Below are 19831 nucleotides of genomic sequence, written 5' to 3' on the forward strand. Positions count from 1 at the left end.
ATCCTCATGCACAAAGTCAAATCTGTCGGCCCACCACTCTACCTGGGTTCTAGCCCATGGGAAGGGTGAGGATTTGAAGAGAAAATAATTTCCTTTTAAGGATATAATCTAAAACTCGCATGGGCTGCTCCCAGTCACATCTCGTTGGCTGGAATTTAGTCATATGGCCATAGTTTCCTGTAAGAAAGATTTGGAAATGTAGTTCTGCCCAGCTAAAACTCAGGGCTTTTATTAATAAAAGGAAAGAGAGTATGGTATTGGGATCAGATAGTTACTCTGCCCCAGTGTTTGCCCTGGGATGCATGTTCAGTAACTTTATTGGTGAAACTGCCTTCCCTTATTTCTCTGTACTTATATAGGAAAAGTATAGATGTTTGAAGAGTTAGGTATATTTGTTGGATCATTATGGCATTGAAAATTGGTATGAATATTTGCTTCCCCTTTCTCTAACCTCCTCAAAGACAAAGTATAATTTTTTTCTTCTTTGTATTTTTTATACCTGGCATAGAGCCTAACCCTAATTAGGCACTCACTACCTATTTATTGACTGATTACCCTTTTATCTGTGTTAATTAAAATGTCTCTAGCAGAATTTTCATAAGTATTTGTAATAGCTGACCTGCTTTCTCCTTAATTTCTTCATGGTCTCTGTTTTGTTACAGTATTACAGTCTCAAAATATATGAATATGACCCTTTTAGCAGATTTTTATAACTATGGATGACAGTATAGTATGTTATCATGTATTTTTTTTTGTATAGTTTTGCTTGAATAATTAGTGTTCTGTAATGTATTTTTTAGATACAAGAAATCAGTTATAGTGGCAAGTTTAGTAATATAAAAAACAGTAATTTACCTTAATTTCGTTGTCTTAATAGTTTACTTTTGAGTTCAAAATTTCTTAAAATGAGAGTTCTTTTTCCTTTGGTTATTATTTTATTGATGTTTCAGTTTGTCATACTTTATATTTTTCTCACATTTTTATTGTTAAGGATAAATAATCTTGAGTCACTACTTTTAAAAGGTGGAATCATCAACACTAGATTTTTTCTTTTAGTTAATTTCAGTACTTTTTTAGTTTTAGTTAGATGAATTTTATTTTAAGCATCTATTCGGAGGACCTGAGGGATACAATTAAAAAACTTTGGAGACCACCCTTAATTTGGTTTTTAGAACAGAAGGAAATACACTGTAACTTTCCCTTATTTTTTTGGTGGAGAGAAGCTTTTTTTTGCCAACAGGAAAATGCAGTTCCACTAAGATTCTTGGGTCATAGATCAGAGGCTTGGATCAGCAAAAAGAAACAAACTTTTGGAAGAATTCTGGTCCAGTATTATGGCCAGTTTAAACTACAATGTAGGCAGTGGCAGGCTGCCTCATTTCTCCCTGTAAGGAAAGGCCACATAGCAGTAATATTTATCAGAGAAAGGAAGGAAGGCTGTCTGTCCGGTGGGGGTGGAGTGGGATAGCTTCTCAATAAAATGTTCATTTGTTGACATTATAAGCAGCTTTGCAGCCCTGTTGAAAAAACTTGAAGGGGGGTGGGGGGGAAGGAGACTTCAAGTTCTGTTAAAAGCGAGTCAGAATTTTGTTTGTGAAATTTGTCCAGTGCTAGTCAACTCTTATTTCTCCTAGTAATGAAGATGCACAGCTGTGAAAGAGAATCCCCCCCAAAATAAAACACTTATATTTTACCTTGGAGAGCATTTTGTGTTTTTTTTTTGTTTTTTTTTTTTGTTTGCAGATTGAACTTTCTAATTGTGTTTTTCTTTGCTTGCAATCCTCGAACACACAGTGGTGGATATGGGGTAGGCAGTCATGGAGCATACTCTGAGCGGAAGGAAGTGACTGGAAATTTTTAAAAATGTTAAGATAAACAACAAATCAGTCCCAAAGCAAGTAATACTTGGCTACTGGTTTTACTTTCTTATATAATTTTGATTTTCTTATTAAATGCCTCAAGTTTCCCAACTATGTCATGAACATTGTTTTGAATAAATTTAAATTTGTGATGTGTAGTGATCACTTATTGTTTTGTTTTTGTTTTTTATCTTTTGTTTTTAACTGAAGTACAGTTGATTTATATATAATGTGTTAATTACTGCTGTACAGCAAAGTGATTCAGTTATACATATATATTCATTCTTTTTTTAAAATATTCTTTTCTATTATGGTTTATCATGTGACATTGAATATAGTTCTCTGTGCTACACAGTAGGACCTTGTTGTCTGTCCATTCCATATATAACAGCTTACATCTACTAGCCCCAACCTCCCACTCCATTCCTCCCCCGCACCCTCCCCCTTGGCAACCACCAGTCTCTTCTCTATGTCCGTGATTCTGTCTCTGTTTCATAGATAGGTTCATTTGTGTCATATTTTAGATTCCACATATAAGTGATAGTCTTTCTCTTTCTGACTTGTTTCACTTAGTATGATAATCTCTACTTGCATCCATGTTGCTGCAAATGGCATTATTTTGTTCTTTTTTATGGCTGAGTAGTATTCTGTTGTATATATGTACCACATCTTCTTTATCCATTCATCTGTGCTTGGACATTTAGGTTGTTTCCGTGTCTTGGCTATTGTAAATACTGCTGCTGTGAACTTTGGGGTGCATGTATCCTTTCGAATTACGGTTTTCTCTGGGCATATGCCCAGGAGTGGGATTTCTGGATCATATGGTAGGTCTATTTTTAGTTTTCTGATGAACCTCCTTACATATAAGTCTTTCACCTCCTTGGCTAGGTTTATTCCTAAGTTGTTTTTTAATGTGATTAAATGCATTTTTTAATCCAGTTTCTGTATCAAGGAGATTTTTCTGGCCTTGTCAAATGAGTATGTAGCTATGCTTCTTGTTCTGTACTTTGGCACTGCATATATAGTATGAGAATTATCTGTACTTTGAGGGTTTGGTAGACTTATTTGTAAAAAAAAAAAAAAATCTGGACTTGGATGGTTTTTAAGGATTGGCTCTTTGACTCTGGTTTACACTCTTATAAGGTTATTTGTCCATTCAGGCTTTCATCTTCTTTGGACAATTTTGTTTTCTCCTAGATATTTTAATATTTTGCTTAGGCTTTCAAATATATTGGTATAAAGTTGTATGTGAAATTTTTTTTATAATTATGTCTATGTTTTGATATGTAAAGAAAAATTTAGAAAGATACATAAGAAACTTAATATTATCTTGGTTATCTATGGGAAATGGAAGTGGAATTATGGGAATAGGGAATGACAGTCTTTAAAATTTTTATGTCCTTGGACAATATGAGAATTTCCAAACTATGGACTTGTTTTACTTTCATAATCAAAAAAGGGAGTGTTATTTCAAACTTTAAAATGTGAGAAAGTATAGAATATTGTACAGAAATAGATTCATCTTACAAGTCCCAGCACATTTCTTTTTTGTAGTTTTCCACCAGAGTTGTATTTTTATTTTTATTTATTTATTTATTTTAACATCTTTATTGGAGTGTAATTGCTTTACAATAGTTTCTGCTTTATAACAAAGTGAATCAGTTATACATATACATATGTTCCCATATCTCCTCCCTCTTGCGTCTCCCTCCCACCCTCCCTATCCCACCCCTCTAGGTGGTCACAAAGCACCCAGCTGATCTCCCTGTGCTATGCGGCTGCTTCCCACTAGCTAGCTATTTTACATTTGGTCCATGCCACTCTCTCACTTCGTCCCAGCTTTCCCTTCCCCCTCCCTGTGTCCTCAAGTCCATTCTCTACATCTGCGTCTTTATTCCTGTCCTGCCCCTAGTCCCAGCACATTTTAATTGTGTGTTTTCTTCTCAAGCTGGACTCTGGACTGTTTTCACACTGGGCGGTGTGGGCAGCAAAGCGGCTGCTGCTCCAGAAGTTTCTTCCCCTCTGGCCAACCAGAGTCTCCTGCTTCTGCTGATTCTGGCCAACCTGACAGATGCTGCAGATGCACCAAACCCCTACAGACAGGCCATCATGTCCTTTAAGAATACACAAGGTTTGTGGTATTTTTTTTTCCTCTGAATAGTCTTTCTAATGAGGAAAGAGGGTATTGTTCACCCCATATTGTGTACTTTCACTTGTGGAGATGACTGTCAAGTTGTATATTTTCATGTTGGTTAAAGATGAGAAAAACTAAATTTTCTGTGTATATTCTCAGGAAGGTCAAGTAAATCTTAGATGAGGGCTGTGGTTCTTTATATCCATTTATATTTACATTTCTTTCAGAGATAACCAAGCCAGCATGTGCTTAATTTAGATCCACCTGTCCTACCTATTAGGGATAGGAATTAACCTGGAAAACTCCAAATGATACATTATTTGAAATTTTTAATTTAAAATCTATATTCCATTTAGGGTTTTATATAACTAAAGATAGGAGCAGAACTCAGCAGACTTTTTCTGCAAAGGGGCAGATGGCTTTTGTGGTCTCTGTCACCACCTCTTAACTGCCATTGTAGCATAAAAGCAGCATAGGTAATACATAAGCAAATGAGCATGACTGGGTTCCAGTAAAACTTTATTTCCAAAACAGGTGGTGGGGTGCCTGTGGGCTGTAATTTGCTAAAACCCTGAAGTAGAGCACGCGCAGATAGTTCCATGTTGAAGCAGTAATCACTCATCAAAAGGTTATACTCTAAAAGCAAGATTAATATGGTAGCTAGATTTTCAAAATACATCCAACACTAATATAATTAAGTTGGGTAAGAAGTGCAGTTACTGGCTAGGAAGATTTTTAACACTTCTGGTGCTCTTTGCTTTGTTCCTTTCTAGAGCTGTTCTAGTATACGTTTCTTACAGACAGTGTTTGTTGAGCCTTTGCCATTTCTGGCATTATTATTTGCAGGAGGATATGAGTCTCTAACAATTAGATAGATAAGAAATGAAAACTCATGTATCTAATAGTATTTTCTATTCTCATTGCTGTACTCTTCTTGGTGACAGTGTGACTTTAGGGTTAAAAAAGGAAGGTTTGGAGTCAAGCTGACCTGACTTCATGTCACACTCCTGTCACTTCAAAGCTGTGAGGCCTTTCACAGTTTGCTTAATCTCAATAAGCCTCAATGGCCTTTTCTGTAAAATGAAGATAGTATCACCTAATAGGATTTGTATAAGTACCAAACAAGGTAAGGTTTTGAAATGATTAGCCCAGATTTTGCAACATAGCAGGTGTTCAGTATATGGTATCTGCTATTATTACTTTTGCTGCTCTGGCCAAATGATACTGTTTAGGGTTGAACCTTCTTGGGAGAGTCATCTTTTGGGAGACTGTGGTACAGAAGAGTGTGATTCAGAACATTGGCTTTAGGGTTAGACTGACCTGGGTTCATATCCCAGATTATATTCTTTATATACTAGTTTCCTTATTTGTGAAGCAGGGATTATAATCTCTACCTCATAAGGTTCTTAGAAGAATTAAATGAGCATTTATCATAGGACGGACTCACTAAATTATTGCTGCTGTTGTAAGAAACAATATAATGTGGTGAAAACAACAGGAGCTGATCTGTGTTTACTCAGGGATGATCTTGGAAAAGTTGCTTAATCTCTCTAAGCCTCTATTTCATCCTTTGTAAAACTGGTCAGAGTAATGACATGGTTGTCATATGGGTTAAATAAAGGATAATACACATAAAGCTGTCAGTATAATGGCTGGTTCATAGCGCTTACTAGCTAGTAACGTATAGACACGCAACATATGTATTCCATTTGTAGTCAGGTATAATACAGGTTGATGAACCTGTGTTATTCTGCTTCCATTGTAAAGAGGTGTAGTATGTCCAGCATCTTCCTCCACCAAGTCTTCTGTAAATCCTGTAATATTTGCATACTCACAATATATTCAACACTTCCTTTTGCCATCCTTTGCAAAAATATAGGTCAATCTTACAAAACAATTATTTTTGTAAGTGTCAAAAATACAGTGCTAGGATTGAAAAAATAACCTATGTTCTGAATGTGGAAGGAAAAGTGAGGGCACTTTGTAGTAAAGTTGAAGACATTTTTTAGATGCATTCTTCTCACAAATAAAAAGGTTAAAAAGGAAAATCTGAGAGACATAGGACTGTGCTATCATAAAGATTTTGTTAGCACACGTTTCTTTTCCATAAGAGCGCAGCTTCTGGAAATGTTAAAGCAGTGGTTTTTTAAAATTTTGTTTTGTTTTGTTTTGCTAGTGGTTCTGGGTCTTTAAAAAAACAATTCTTTATGCGTACTTGTCAAAACACATTAAAATATCAGCTCTTTGTGCTGTTATGTTCCAGTGTTTTATCTGATGAGACTATAATTTTCTCTAAGTCAGTTGACCTAGCTTTACCTCCTTTTAAACTTCCTAACCTTGCTTGCTTCCGTTTTTAAACAAATCCAGTAAACTGTAGGAAAGGGGCTATGTCAGTTTTGGAATATCAAGAATTTTCCCTATGTGGGTTGTAATTTATGCTTTTCATCATTCCAGTAACTCTACTTTAAAAAAATTTTTCTTAGTGGTTGTAGTCAATTAGTTTTAAGTTTTCCTTTAAACAAAAATGTTTTATGTTTTCCAAGAGTTGTCTTAGGTTTGATATGTTCTATTATAGAAGCTAATGTTGAACGTACTGATTTTGATATCATTTTAAAATTATCTAAATTATATGTTATCCTAGCTATTTTCTTCATAAATGGATTGATGACATTGATGGATACTTCAGCCATGCTAATTCATTTGAAAAAAATTAACTTAGCTTCAAGGCAGTTTTTTTTTCTTTTAAACTCTTATCTTACAAGAGAATTTTCTGTTTGTCTCTAGATATTTTTATTTAGGACTGATGGCCCTTTAGTTTTGGTAACAAAACATTTCAATGTTGCGGTTAAATTGTATATATTAAAGGTTGGTTGTGTTTTTTTTGCCTACCCCCATAGCTGTATTTATTTAAGCTCATATTTTTATTGACAATTTAATTCAGCTATGTTAATGCAAAAATAGTGGTGGAGTCAAACTGCGTGACTTAGTTTTTTTTTATACTTGGCTTTAAAAAAAAAGTCACTCTGTTACATGGTATTTGCTCATATATTTATAATCATTGGAAAGCTGTGGTTTAGATAGTACAGAGAAATAAATTGTCTGAGTATAGGTTGGGTTGGGTTTTTGTGTTTTGTGTGTGTGTGGTTGTTTTTTTGTTTGTTTTTGTTTCTTTTGTTTTTGGTGAGAACATTTCAGTTCTACTCTCTTAGCAAATTTCAAATGTACAGTACTGTGTTATCAACTGTAGTCATGTTTTAGTGTAGTTGTTTTTTAGGTAGAATTTAGAATACAAATTGAAATTTTGAGCCTGAAATGTAGCAACTTACACAAAATTAATGGGAACTGAATTGTATACATTAACAGTACTTTTATTATTTATTATTTAATATCAGGCACAGTCTAGAAAATATATGTAATATTTTTAAAAATTTTGTGTTTTCCATATTCCAGATAGCAGTCCTTTCCCCTCGTCAATTCCACATGCTTTCCAGATTAACTTTAACAGTTTGTATATGGCCCTATGTGAACAGCAGACATCTGATCAAGCAACTCTCCTTTTGTATACATTGCTCCATCAGAATAGTAATATTAGAACATACATGTTGGCTCGCACAGATATGGAAAATCTTGTAAGTATCATATTAAACATGGTTTTATATTTTATAATATTTTGAAGAGTAATTTCTTTTCCCAAGAGGATATGTATATTTGCCTGGTTGCAAAGGTGATAGTCAAGAGGTTGATAGGGAGATGCCACCAGGCAAAGGCAGAGGTATGAGTTTTACAGTGTAGGAGACAGTGTACGTAGAGATGGCGTCACAGTGCAGAGCAAGAGAGCACACAGCACAGCAAACTTCCCTGTCCTTTAGGTCCTTAACAGCCACCCACTGCCCATGATTCAGCCTGGATGAAGTCCTCCAAGAAGCACTGGCTGCCATTGTCAAGAAGATTTTTATACCCTTTTGGTTCCTTTCCGCTACTAAGTGCCTGCTCACTAAATTCAAGTAGCTGGTCACAGTTGTCGCATACTCCTGATGAGTATGGCTAAAAGGAAGGGTGATTTTTCAACTCAGTTTCCCAAGTGTCCTATCCCTTCAACAGGCTTTGACACTAAGGCTGTCTGAACTCAGTTCCTGGAGTGTTATAGTTATTTTAAGGTACCGTTGCCAGATATCATATAAATGTACATTACCCTTTACTATGTGAGTGAAATTGGTTCCAACTCCTATGGGCAATTATTGATTTCCGTTATAACTAATGTGTAAACAAAAATGTTTCTATGAAAAGTAAGCTGCCTCACTAAGGTGTTGATGTCATGTTTGAAATACATAATTATAGATAACGTTGGACTGTTCATGCATTAATAAAATTGTGAACATCTCTGAAATAGCTGGCAGCTTGCTGGTGGCAACAGGAATGTCCCCTCTGCACCAAGTTTTATAGAGTGATAGCAGGATTCACCAGGGATTTGGTGGCCACTTTTTTTCAGCATTAAACATGAAAATAATGAGTAAACATGGAATATTAGAATTTATTTGAAGAGCATATTCTATGTCAGAGTGACACTAAGGACAAAAAAATGTGATGAACGAACCCATCTGTGCACCAGCTATATGTGGTAAACATTGGCTTAAATAGCAAAATTGGATGTGACAGTGTACTGCTCATGTGAGTAAAAACTTGTAAAGAAAAGGCTTATTTACTAATGGGTGAGTGAATATAAGCAGAGACAATTCTGAACATGATGTAGCCTGAGGAAAATGATGGGAATAAGCAGAAAGCCCATGACATCATCGGCTCTAGAAAGTTCCATGGTAAGGATGTTGGTACAAAAGATCATGCAGGGGAACAGTTGTCTGTATATGATGACAACACCAGTGAAAAGTTAAAAGGTTTTGTTTGGGGATTTTTTGGGGGGCTGGGGTGGGGTGAGGTGGGGCTTGTATATTAGTTTTTGTTTTTAATGTCTTGCATAGATTACTTTTATAATGTTTTAACTGATGTCCTTCCCTTTCCTTTTTCTTCTATAACTTGTTGAGTCTGTGATTAGAAAATATGTTACTGGTAGGAAATTCACTATGCTGATCTGATTTTGTTGTTAACAGTTCCTTTATCCTACAATCTTTGCTGTTAAGAAGGTAATGCTTGATATATTGCATTGTTTGTAAGAATACCTTATTGTGTAAGTTCCTGCTGGGCTGGAGGCCAAATCGCCTCTACTGAGTGTCAGGTGTTGACCAGGAGCCTAAATGGTCTCTGTAAACCCAACCTTTACATGGCGGCAGACCTTTGCAGAAGAGGATGCTTTTCTCTGGTGGTCCTTTAGTTATACAAATGGAAAGTACTTTCAGTCACAGGCTGGTTTATGAAATTAAAGCAAAGGGTACATGATAAAAGTATAGAGATTTAAAACATTGGTTTTATAATAAAGTAATGGTAATAGTAAATTAAAATTTTTATTCACTAGGTTTTACCAATTCTCGAGATTCTGTATCATGTGGAAGAAAGAAATTCACACCATGTCTATATGGCCCTTATAGTATTGTTGATCCTTACAGAAGATGATGGCTTCAATAGATCCATTCATGAAGTGGTAAGTTACCTTCACTTCAATCGGAGTTACAGAACAGATATGTCACTCCATAAAATTTACTACCCTTAGTACCCTACTTCCTTCTTTTCCTTCTGGTAGATATTTCTGCAAGTCCCTGACTTAGAAATGGTGTGCCTTTCTTTAGATTTATGAAGTGATGCTTTTTTTTTTTGAATGACCATTAGCTACTATTAAAAACTCTGTCAAAATAGTTTCTTCAGTAATTGACAGGAATGTTTTTGCTGCAGTGAGATCATTTTTCCTCTCCATTTCCACTTTTTAGTTGTGGCAGAAATTATCAAACAGGTTTGCTCCTTTTATATAGAATGAGTGAAAGAATAGGGAAGAAGAAGAGGACTGAAAATTGTTTTGTAAAACAATGTAAAATAGTGTAGTATAATTTAACTCTTTACATTTTAGTCCTGTTTGTGAGTTCCATTCCCAAACTGATTTTATCTTCCTCTTTGGTATTTTCTTTGTGTCAAAGGAGTACATGTACATAGTTTTAAAACTTACACAGAAGTACTAGGTTTTAATGCAAACTAGCAGACCCCGTGTCTACCCCATACCTGATTACCACTCTCCGAAGACAAGTGCTGTCAGCTCTTTCCATGTTTCTAAATAACATGCTTATATTATTTCTTGATTTTTCAGATTTAGAGATTAACTGCTCTCCCTCCTGCACATCTTGAGTGTTCCCTCTGGGTTCCTAGACCCCTTTCCAGCACAGAGACTTTTTCCTTCTTCCATCTTATTATCATTTTTGGTTAACTCAGCTTTTACATTATTATGATTTTGTTAACTATTATTCTACCCTCAGATGGGGTGTATGATAATTGTATTTCCTTTCTTGTACATGTTTTAATTTTTCTGTAGCACATCATTGCCCTGTTTTATATTCATTTACCAATCACTAATGCAACTCCCAACTTTAGCAGAACCGAGAACCCCCTCTAAAGCTGTTAAAACATACTGCATATTTTCTCCGTTTCATTTTCATCTTTGGCTCCTGTCTTAGTCCTCGTTGGAGGCTTTCCTGAAATGTGTGGTGATTCTTGCTTATCTGTTTCTATCGAGGAGCATGCACTAAAATGTTGATTGCAAGTTCTGTGTGTGGGCAAGACTTCTTCAGCGTAATGAGCTCTACATATTCTATTTCTCTGGGTGTCCTACTCACTGTAGGCCTTTTCTTTTGGGGTAATTGATCAATTTCTGAGAAGGGATTCTTCCAGTCTAGTGTGGGAGTCGATTGGGAGAATGGGGCTATAGGGGTCTCACTCTTCTTTGGGTACAGACACCTTCTTCTTCAGTAGAGCTTTCATGTCATCTTTACTCTTCTCTACTATTCCTGCTGAAACTATTTTTGCCTCTTACGTAGCATGACCATCATTTCAACTAAGGTTTAAGGGATCTTGACACTGTAGAAAGAGGATAAAACATACACATTTTTTTGATTCTTTTATTTAGTAAAGTACCATGAGAGAAAATATTTGCACTGACTTAGTTTTTTTTTAAAATAGCATTTATCTTTCTTTTGATAAGAAGTTGAAAAACCAGATGATTCTTAGAAAACATTTTAAAATTGAAGTATAAAACAGAAAGTACACAAATTTTAAAGGTACAACTTATGAGTTTCTATGTATATATATATACCTGTATTATTACCACCCAGATCAAGTTATTGAACATTTCTAGCATAGTAGAAGACTCCCTTTTGCCCTATTCTGGTCAATATCCCACACGAAACTATATTCTGAATTCCCTCCTAATAGGTTAGTTTTTGCTTCTCCTTGAATTATAGTTGTCACTGGGGGAAAATGGGTAAAGGATACATGGGATATCTCTGCATTTTTCTTAAAACTACAATTATTTCAAAATAAAAAAGTATAATTTAAAACATTGGGGAGAAATTTGGAAAACTACTTTTCAAAAGAAGATATGTAAGCACATGCAAAGTACACGAAAAATGCTTTTACTATTACTGGGCATTAGGAAATGAAATTAGGGTGTTCTCTTTTATTTTGGCTTCTTTCACTGAAGATAGTGTTGCTGAAATTCACCCATGTTACTGTATCATTAGTTTGTTCTTTATTATTGCTGTGTACTATTCCATTGTATGAATATGCCACAGTATATATATTCATGCCCTTCTTGGTGGATATTGGGCTTTTTTTTCCCCACTTTGGGGCTATTTTTGCTAAAGCAGCTGTGCACATTTTTGAACATGTATTTTGGTGGACATGTGCACTCATCCTTTTGGGCATATACCTAGGAGTAGAATTGCTGGGTCATAAGACAGGTGTGTGTTTAGTTTTAAGGGATACAGGTACAATTGAAGCTGTGTATACCCCACAAGTCAGCATTTCACTCCAAGGTTATCTAGGAAGTCTCTTGCACATTTGCAGAGAGGACATGCTTATTAGTGGTCATCTAAAGCACTGTTTATAATATTGAAAATGTGTGGAACATGCAAAGTAAAACAGTCAGGGTACTGGCTATATCAGAGCAAGAAAGGGGAATGAAAATGGGGAAGGGTGCACAGTGGGGCTTCCCCTAGGTCTGTAATATTCTTTTCACTTCAGCAGCAGCAAAAACAAAAGTAAAAGAAGTAACCACACAAAACTTTGAACCATATCTGACCAAAATATTAAGATTTGACATAATTTAACAGTGGATATACTTTTTATTATATTATTTTGTGTACTTTTTTGTATCTTCATTACATTTGGTAATTAAAACAATTTTAAGTTAGCACAGGATTTTGCATTAAAATTAAATTTTACTGACTGCCAAAACAGGGATGGTAAGATAGGGAAGGCATTAGATTCAGTCAACATTCAAGTCCATTCCATAAGGATCTCAGGATATTCTAGATGATATTCAGGTGTTTAAACAAATTGTTCTTTTTCTCTAGAGTCTAACTTTCTTGTTGATCTGTTTACTTTTATCCTTTTCCTTTTTATGTGTAATAGTAAAAATGAGTAAGTCAAGTGTTTTTACAAAGTTCTCTACATGGAATCATCCACCGTGGACCTAGCTGTCTGTGAAATATATTCTGGTATCTTATTCTGGTTAGAATTATCATTTCTTAATACCCAGTGTTACTGAGCATTTTTCATGTACTTTTCATGTGCTTATATATTTGCTTTTGTGAAGTATTTTCCAAGTTTTTCCCCATTGTTTTAAATTATACTTCTTATTTTGAAATTGTAGTTGTAAGAAAAATTCAGAGAGATCCCATGTACCTTTTACCTGTTTTCACTCAGTGACAGCTATAATTGCAAAACAGTAGTATAGTACCACAACCAAGACATGGACTTTGAAATAGTCATGATTCAGAGCAATTCCATCACCACGGGGATGTCCCTCACGTTGCCTTGTTTAGCCATACCTCCTTTTTTTAAAAAAATTTATTTATTTATCTATTTATGGCTGTGTTGGGTCTTCGTTTCTGTGCGAGGGCTTTCTCCAGCTGTAGCAAGCGGGGGCCACTCTTCATCACGGTGCGCAGGCCTCTCACTATTGCGGCCTCTCTTGCTGCGGAGCACAGGCTCCAGACGTGCAGGCTCAGTAATTGTGGCTCACGGGCCCAGCCGCTCTGCGGCATGTGGGATCCTCCCAGACCAGGGCTCGAACCCGTGTCCCCTGCATTGGCAGGCAGACTCTCAACCACTGCGCCACCAGGGAAGCCCCCCATACCTCCTTTTTTAAAAATTGGATTTTTGTCTTACTATTGGCTTGTAAGGCTTCTTTATATATTCTGAATCACGTGGATTTTTTTCCAGTCTGTAAGTATAGTGAATTATATACTGATTAATTTTTGAATATTAAATCACCCTTGCATTTATGGGATAAACTGTGCTTGGCCATGATGTAGTATCCTTTTATATGTATTTTCATATACAATTTGGTTAAGTTTTGAGCTTTGGTACTTTGTGTATTTCAAGGTATTTGTACACTTCTAAGGTATTGCATTCATTGTCATTAGTTGTTCATAATACATTCTTATTACCTTTTTTTTAAACTTATTACCTTTTAATATCTGTAATGGCCATAGAGATGTTAACCTCTCTCAATCTTGGTATTGGAATGTGTGTCTTTTCTCTCTTATTCTTCATCTATCTGGCTAGAGGTTTTTCTTCTCTTCTCTTCTCTTCTCTTCTCTTCTCTTCTCTTCTCTTCTCTTCTCTTCTCTTCTCTTCTCTTCTCTCTCCTCTTCTCTTCTCCTTTCTTTTTTCCCTCTCCTTCTCCCTCCCTCCCATTCTCCCTTTCTTCCTTCCCTCCATTAAAATCTTTTCAAAGGACCAACTTTTGATTCCATTGAATTTTCTCAATTTTTAAAAATGTCATTAATGTCTGCTCTTTATTTCCTTTCTTCTGCTTGCTTAAGCTTTACTTGTTCTTTATTTTTTTCAATTCTTTAGGTAGAAGCTTAGATCTTTGATTTTATATCTTTCTGCTTTTCTATTACAAGCAAAATATATGAAACTAGTAAGATTGATAAATCCCTAGAAAGATGATCAAGAAAAAAAACTACAAACATTTATTATTGAGAGTGCAAGTGCATAAGAGGAGATCAGGAAAGGTTCCACAGATATTTAAAAATCCTCAGAGGATACTATTGATACAAGTAATTTTATACCATAAAATTTAAATGTTACATGAAATGGACACATCCCCTCCCCCTCTAGAAAAAACTTAAGCAAAGCTCACAGAAGGAACAGAAAATCAAAATAATTGTTTATATTAAAGAAATTGACTTTGTAATGTAAAATCATCCTAAATAGAAAATTGTAGGCACAGATGATTTTTTACCTATGAATTCTTCTGAAAATTGAAGGAAGAAATAACACCAGTCTTATAGAAGCTCATCTAGTTGGTAGAAAAAAGGGAACTCTTTCCAACTCATTTTAGGAGGCCAACATAATCTTGATACCAAATTTAACAAAATTTAAGGATAATTGCAGGCACGTGTCATTTATGCAAATAGACAGGAAAGAAGAAACAAAATATAAACAAACTGAACCAGCAATATGTGAAATGATAACATGTCATAATCAAGGTGGATTTATTCAGGAATGAAAGAAAGGTTGGCTTAACATTTGGAAAACAATGAATGTAATTCATCATTTTAACAGAATAAAGGAGAACTGTCAAATGATAAATCTAAATAGATACCAAGAAAGTATTGTGTAAAATTCAGTCTCTTTATTCTTTAAAAACAAATAAGCAGGGGCTTCCCTGGTGGCGCAGTGGTTGAGAGGCCGGCTGCCGATACAGGGGACACGGGTTCATGCCCCGGTCTGGGAAGATCCCACATGCCGAGGAGCGTCTGGGCCCGTGAGCCATGGCCACTGAGCCTGCGCGTCTGGAGCCTGTGCTCCGCAATGGGAGAGGCCACAACAGTGAGAGGCCCACGTACCGCAAAAAAAAAACAAAAAAACCACAAAGAAAACAAATAAGCAAACAAACAAAAAACAAAACTTAATGAATCAGGAGGAAAATTCTTAATCTGATGAAGGGTATCTACCAAAAAAAGAAATAACAACTGTGTTAAGCATCATATCTAATGATAAAATGTTAAAAGTCTTCATTCTGAGATCATGAACAAGTCAAGGATATCTGCTGACAGTACTCTATTGAACATGTGATTGGAGGTCTATTCAGTGTATTATGGAAAGAAAAATAACTAAAATATGTAATACTAGAAAGCAAATAAAACTTTTTTCAGATGATATGATTGTATAGATAGAAAATTCAAAGAAATCTATAAATAAAATGTTAGAGTTAGTAAGTGAGTTTAGTAAAATTGGTGGATGTAAGATCAATCTTAAAAAAATTGTATTTCTCATACCAGCAATAAGTAGAATATGGATTTTTCAAAAGATACCTTTTACAATAGCATGGTAAGATATCAAACACCTTAGAATAAATGTGGTGAAAGATGTGTATGATCTCTACTTAGAAAATTCTAAAACATTGAGAAAGATTAAAGAAAACTGAAATAAATGTAGACTTTTATGTTAATACATTAGAAATATTACTATTGCAAGGATATCTTTACCCCTATATTGATATATATATTTAATGAAATTCCCCCCTTCGAAGTATTTTTCTTTTGAATGTGAGAGTGTAAATGTATGTGTAAATTCTACAATTTACTTAGAAGTGAAAAGGGCCAAGAATAGCTGAAATGCCCTTGTAGAAGAGGAACAAAGTAGGAGGACTTGATCTGCTGGATATGAGAACTCTATATGTGAACACAGCTTGTTTCAAAGGTTGCCACAGAGAAAGGTCTTTTCATTAAATGGTTAGTTACCCATATGGGGAAAAAATGAACCTGATCCCCTACTCACTCCATACCCAAAAACCAATTTCTGATGAATTCTAGATGTTAATATAAGGAACAAAACAGTAAAGCTTCTGGAAGATGATGGAGGAGAATATCTTCATGATTTGGGGACAAGGAAAGATTCTCAAACAGGCCTCTGCAAGCGTTAGCAATAAAAGAAAAGATTAATAAACCAAACTAGATTAAAATTTAAAATTTATTTATCAAAAAATACTAGTAAGAGAATGAAAAATCAAGCCAGATAGTCGAAGAAAATATTGCTATATATATATTACTCACAAATGGTTTATATTTAACATATATAATGAACGCCTACAAACCAGTAAGAAAAAGACACAGTAATAAAATGAACAGCAGGCTTGAAGAAGCACTTCAAAAAGGACAGTATCTAAATGGTCAATAAACATGTTAAAAAGTGTTTTAAAAACTTCATTTGTAATTAGGGAATTGCAAATTAAAGCCACAATGGGGTACCAGTATACACCTACCAGAATGACTAAAATTAAAAAGGATGATGATACCTAATATTGGATAGGATGAGGAGCTGCTGGCGGGGTTTTAAATTGTTACAACTCCTTTGGTAAACTTACTGTCATTTTCTACCTAATTTGAATATGTTGAACAAACATCCAGCAATTCTACTAGGTATATATGCAAAGAAATGTATGTACATATGTACCAAGAGACATGCAGAAGATTATATGCTACAGCAAAGTGTCATGATTATGCTGATGAGTCTTAAGATACTAGTTTCATTAAGAAATATAGAAAAATCCCATAGCGCATAAAGCTTTTGAGCACTTGGGTACCATGCAAGTGTAATTGCTGATCATATGTAATTAAAGTAGAATAACTATCCTTCAAACCAGGTTGAACATGAAAAATAAAGTAAAATAATAAACAAGCTGAGAAATTTGAAATTTCTTATGTACTAATACAATCAAAAGTATCTTTCATGTTGAATATATGTGTTCAACTTGTTCTAAATTGGTAAATTTTCATATTAAACCCAAATACTGTAATGTGCAAAATTACTACCTGCTTCACTTTCTATTTCTAATAAGAAAAAAAATCACTTCTTGCATATCACTGTTCTACTGATCTACTACATTGCTGTGGTATTCATATCAAATTTTCAGTTGACAGATAGTGAATTATTGTAATTCATTCTTACCTGTCATCATTACCATCAGCACCAACAGACTGTTGAAGGAATTCAGCAAAGTATGGCCAGCAGGCCAGCTGCTTGTTTTTTGTAAATAAAACTTTATTGTAGAACAGCCACAACTATTTGTTAATGTAGTCTCCACAGCTGCTCTCAAGTGACAACAGTAGAGTCGAGTCATGGGTGACAGAGACTATATGGCCTGCAAACCTAAAATATTTAGTATATTTAGTCTTTTAAGAAAGAAACTGCCAACTCTAAAGAGGATAGAAAAGACAAGTGCAAAAAGTAACTGTTATCATTAATCTGACAGAGGAGGAGGAAGGAATTTAGAAATTTAAAGGAAGCTTCCCCATATGCATCCAAAGCTGAGGGCCAGATATCTGAGGAAGAGGACCTGGTTGTCCCAGGAATATGCAGTTTGCCAGTAGTGAAGAAACATGTCAGAGGATGTGGGCCAAAGTGGAACTGTGAAGGTCACTTAGGTGAACGTTACAAGGTCCCCCATGCTGATCTGTTTTTGGTTACTGCATGGAAAACACTACATTGAAGAAGGGAAGAAAGAGCTTTCCTCTTGCTCTGATGTTGAGGTGTCCTTCCAAATGTCCTCTGTTGATGAAACTTAACATCAAGACAGCCAACAAAGGAGAAATGTCTACAGTGTTCAGCTTTGGTATCACAAAGCAGGGCAAAGAAGAGTGGATTTTGAATTGAGAAGCAATACTGACACAAATGTAGTCACAAAGCTTATAAATCTAATATGGTAAAATGGAATAAAGCAAGATAGGAAAAAGAGTATGTCTGTCATACCAAGTATTGCAGGAATGCAAGGATGGTTTCATATTAGAAAATATCTTAATGTAATTCATTAATTTAAGAGTAAAAAAGACATATAATCACCTCAACGGATGCAGGAAAAGCATTTGATAAAAGTCAGTACTTATTTATGATTTTAAAAAACCTTAACAAAATAAGGGTAGAAAGGAAATTCCTTGTCTCAACAGAAGATATCTACCAAAACCTATAGTTAAGAATTATATTTGATTGGGGAATTTTAAAAGTCTTCCCTTGAAAGTCAGAACAAAGTGTGTATGCCCTTTATTACCACTTCTCAATGTTGTACCAGAATTCTAAGCAGGTCATTAAGACTAGAACAAGCTATAAATGATTTTAAAATTAAAAAGAAAGGAAATCTAAGTGTCAGTATTTGCAGATGTTATGACTGACTACATAGAAAATTCAAGACTCTAATATTAGAACTGTTAGGAAAGTGGAACAAATTTTCTGGGTCAGAAATCAGTATACAAAATAAATACTATATCTGCATACTAATAACAAAGGACTTCAAAATGTGATATAGGGATACTACTTACAATGGCAGTAAAACTACAGTGAAACCCAGGAATTAATCTAAAAGAAGTACAATATTTTAATGGCATAAATTACCTAAATGAAAGATATTAAATATAGCTTAATAAATGGAGAAAGATACCATGTTCACAGATGGGAAGACTCAGTGTCATAAAGTTGTTAATTTTGCCTCCAAATTAATTGCTATGTTCATCTGATCAGAATCTCAGCAGTTTTTTGTGAGACTTGAGAAGCTGATCCCAGAAATCGAAGGGAAAAGCAAAAAGCCTAGAGAGTTTTTGAAGCAGTTCATTGTGGAGTTACTCACCCTACCAGATCGACTAGTTATAAAACTTTAGTACTTAAGTTTGTGTTTTATTAACAAGGGAATAGAAAACAAATAAATGGAAAAGAACTTAGATAGTGCAGAAACTACACACTCAAACATGAACTGTGACAGAAGTAATAAATAAATTGTGCTGAGAGTGAGAACATGGCTCATCCGAATGGAAAAAGTAAAATTAGATTATCTTGCTCCACGCACAAGGAAGAATTCCACTGGGATTACTAGGACCTAGATGTGAAAAGCTCTATTTTAAAATCTTCAAAGAGAAATTAAAGGGTAATGTTACTATGAACTTGAGAAAGGAATTTCTTAAGCATAAAATGTATAAACCATGAATGAAAAGATTAATAAGTTTGACTACATTAAAATGAATGAATTTCATGAAAATGAAAGTTTTCACTGTTACAGCAAGTGAAAACAAGACGCAGACAGGAAGACAGGGTTAACATTTTATTTTTTAAACAAATTTATTATTTATTTATTTATTTTTGTCTGCGTTGGGTCTTCGTTGCTGTGCGCAGGCTTTCTCTAGTTGCAGTGAGTGGGGGCTTCTCATTGCAGTGGCTTCTCTTGTTGCGGAGCACAGGCTCTAGGCGCGCAGACTTCAGTAGTTGCGGCATGCGGGGTCTAGAGCACAGGCTCAGTCGTTGTGGCACACGGGCTTAGTTGCTGCGCGGCATGTGGGATCTTCCCGGACCAGGGCTCGAACCCAGTCCAGTGCATTGGCGGGCGGATTCTTAACCACTGCGCCACCAGGGAAGTCCCAGCATTTTTAATTTATAAAGAATCCTTATAATCAGTCACAAAAGCAAAGTATTGCTAGAATAATGGGCAAAGTAATAGAAGAACAATAAAAAACCTGAATGACTGGTAAGCATTATTATTATTATTTTTTTTTTTTTAAACAAGTTTTTTGTTTCGTTTTGGCTGTGCTGTGAGGCTTGTGGGATCCTAGTTCACTGACCAGGGATTGACCCCGGGCCCTCACCCCAGGCGACTGGCAGTGAAAGCGTGGAGTCCTAACCGCTGGAC

General features: G+C 35.2%; 1 protein-coding gene across 1 annotated transcript in view; it reads left to right on the forward strand.

Annotated features, from left to right (window-relative positions):
• The window catches only part of DYM (dymeclin), a 375316-nt gene that overhangs the window by 129292 nt on the left and 226193 nt on the right, over window positions 1-19831 (forward strand). Inside the window, exons 9-11 of the mRNA XM_082853166.1 lie at window positions 3808-3990; window positions 7444-7622; window positions 9461-9586. Of these exons, the coding sequence (XP_082709292.1) occupies window positions 3808-3990; window positions 7444-7622; window positions 9461-9586 (488 nt within the window). The remainder of the gene's footprint in view (window positions 1-3807; window positions 3991-7443; window positions 7623-9460; window positions 9587-19831) is intronic.

This window comes from Leucopleurus acutus (assembly GCF_964270905.1).
Source record: "Leucopleurus acutus genome assembly, chromosome: 13".
Taxonomy (NCBI): Eukaryota; Metazoa; Chordata; class Mammalia; order Artiodactyla; family Delphinidae; genus Leucopleurus; species Leucopleurus acutus.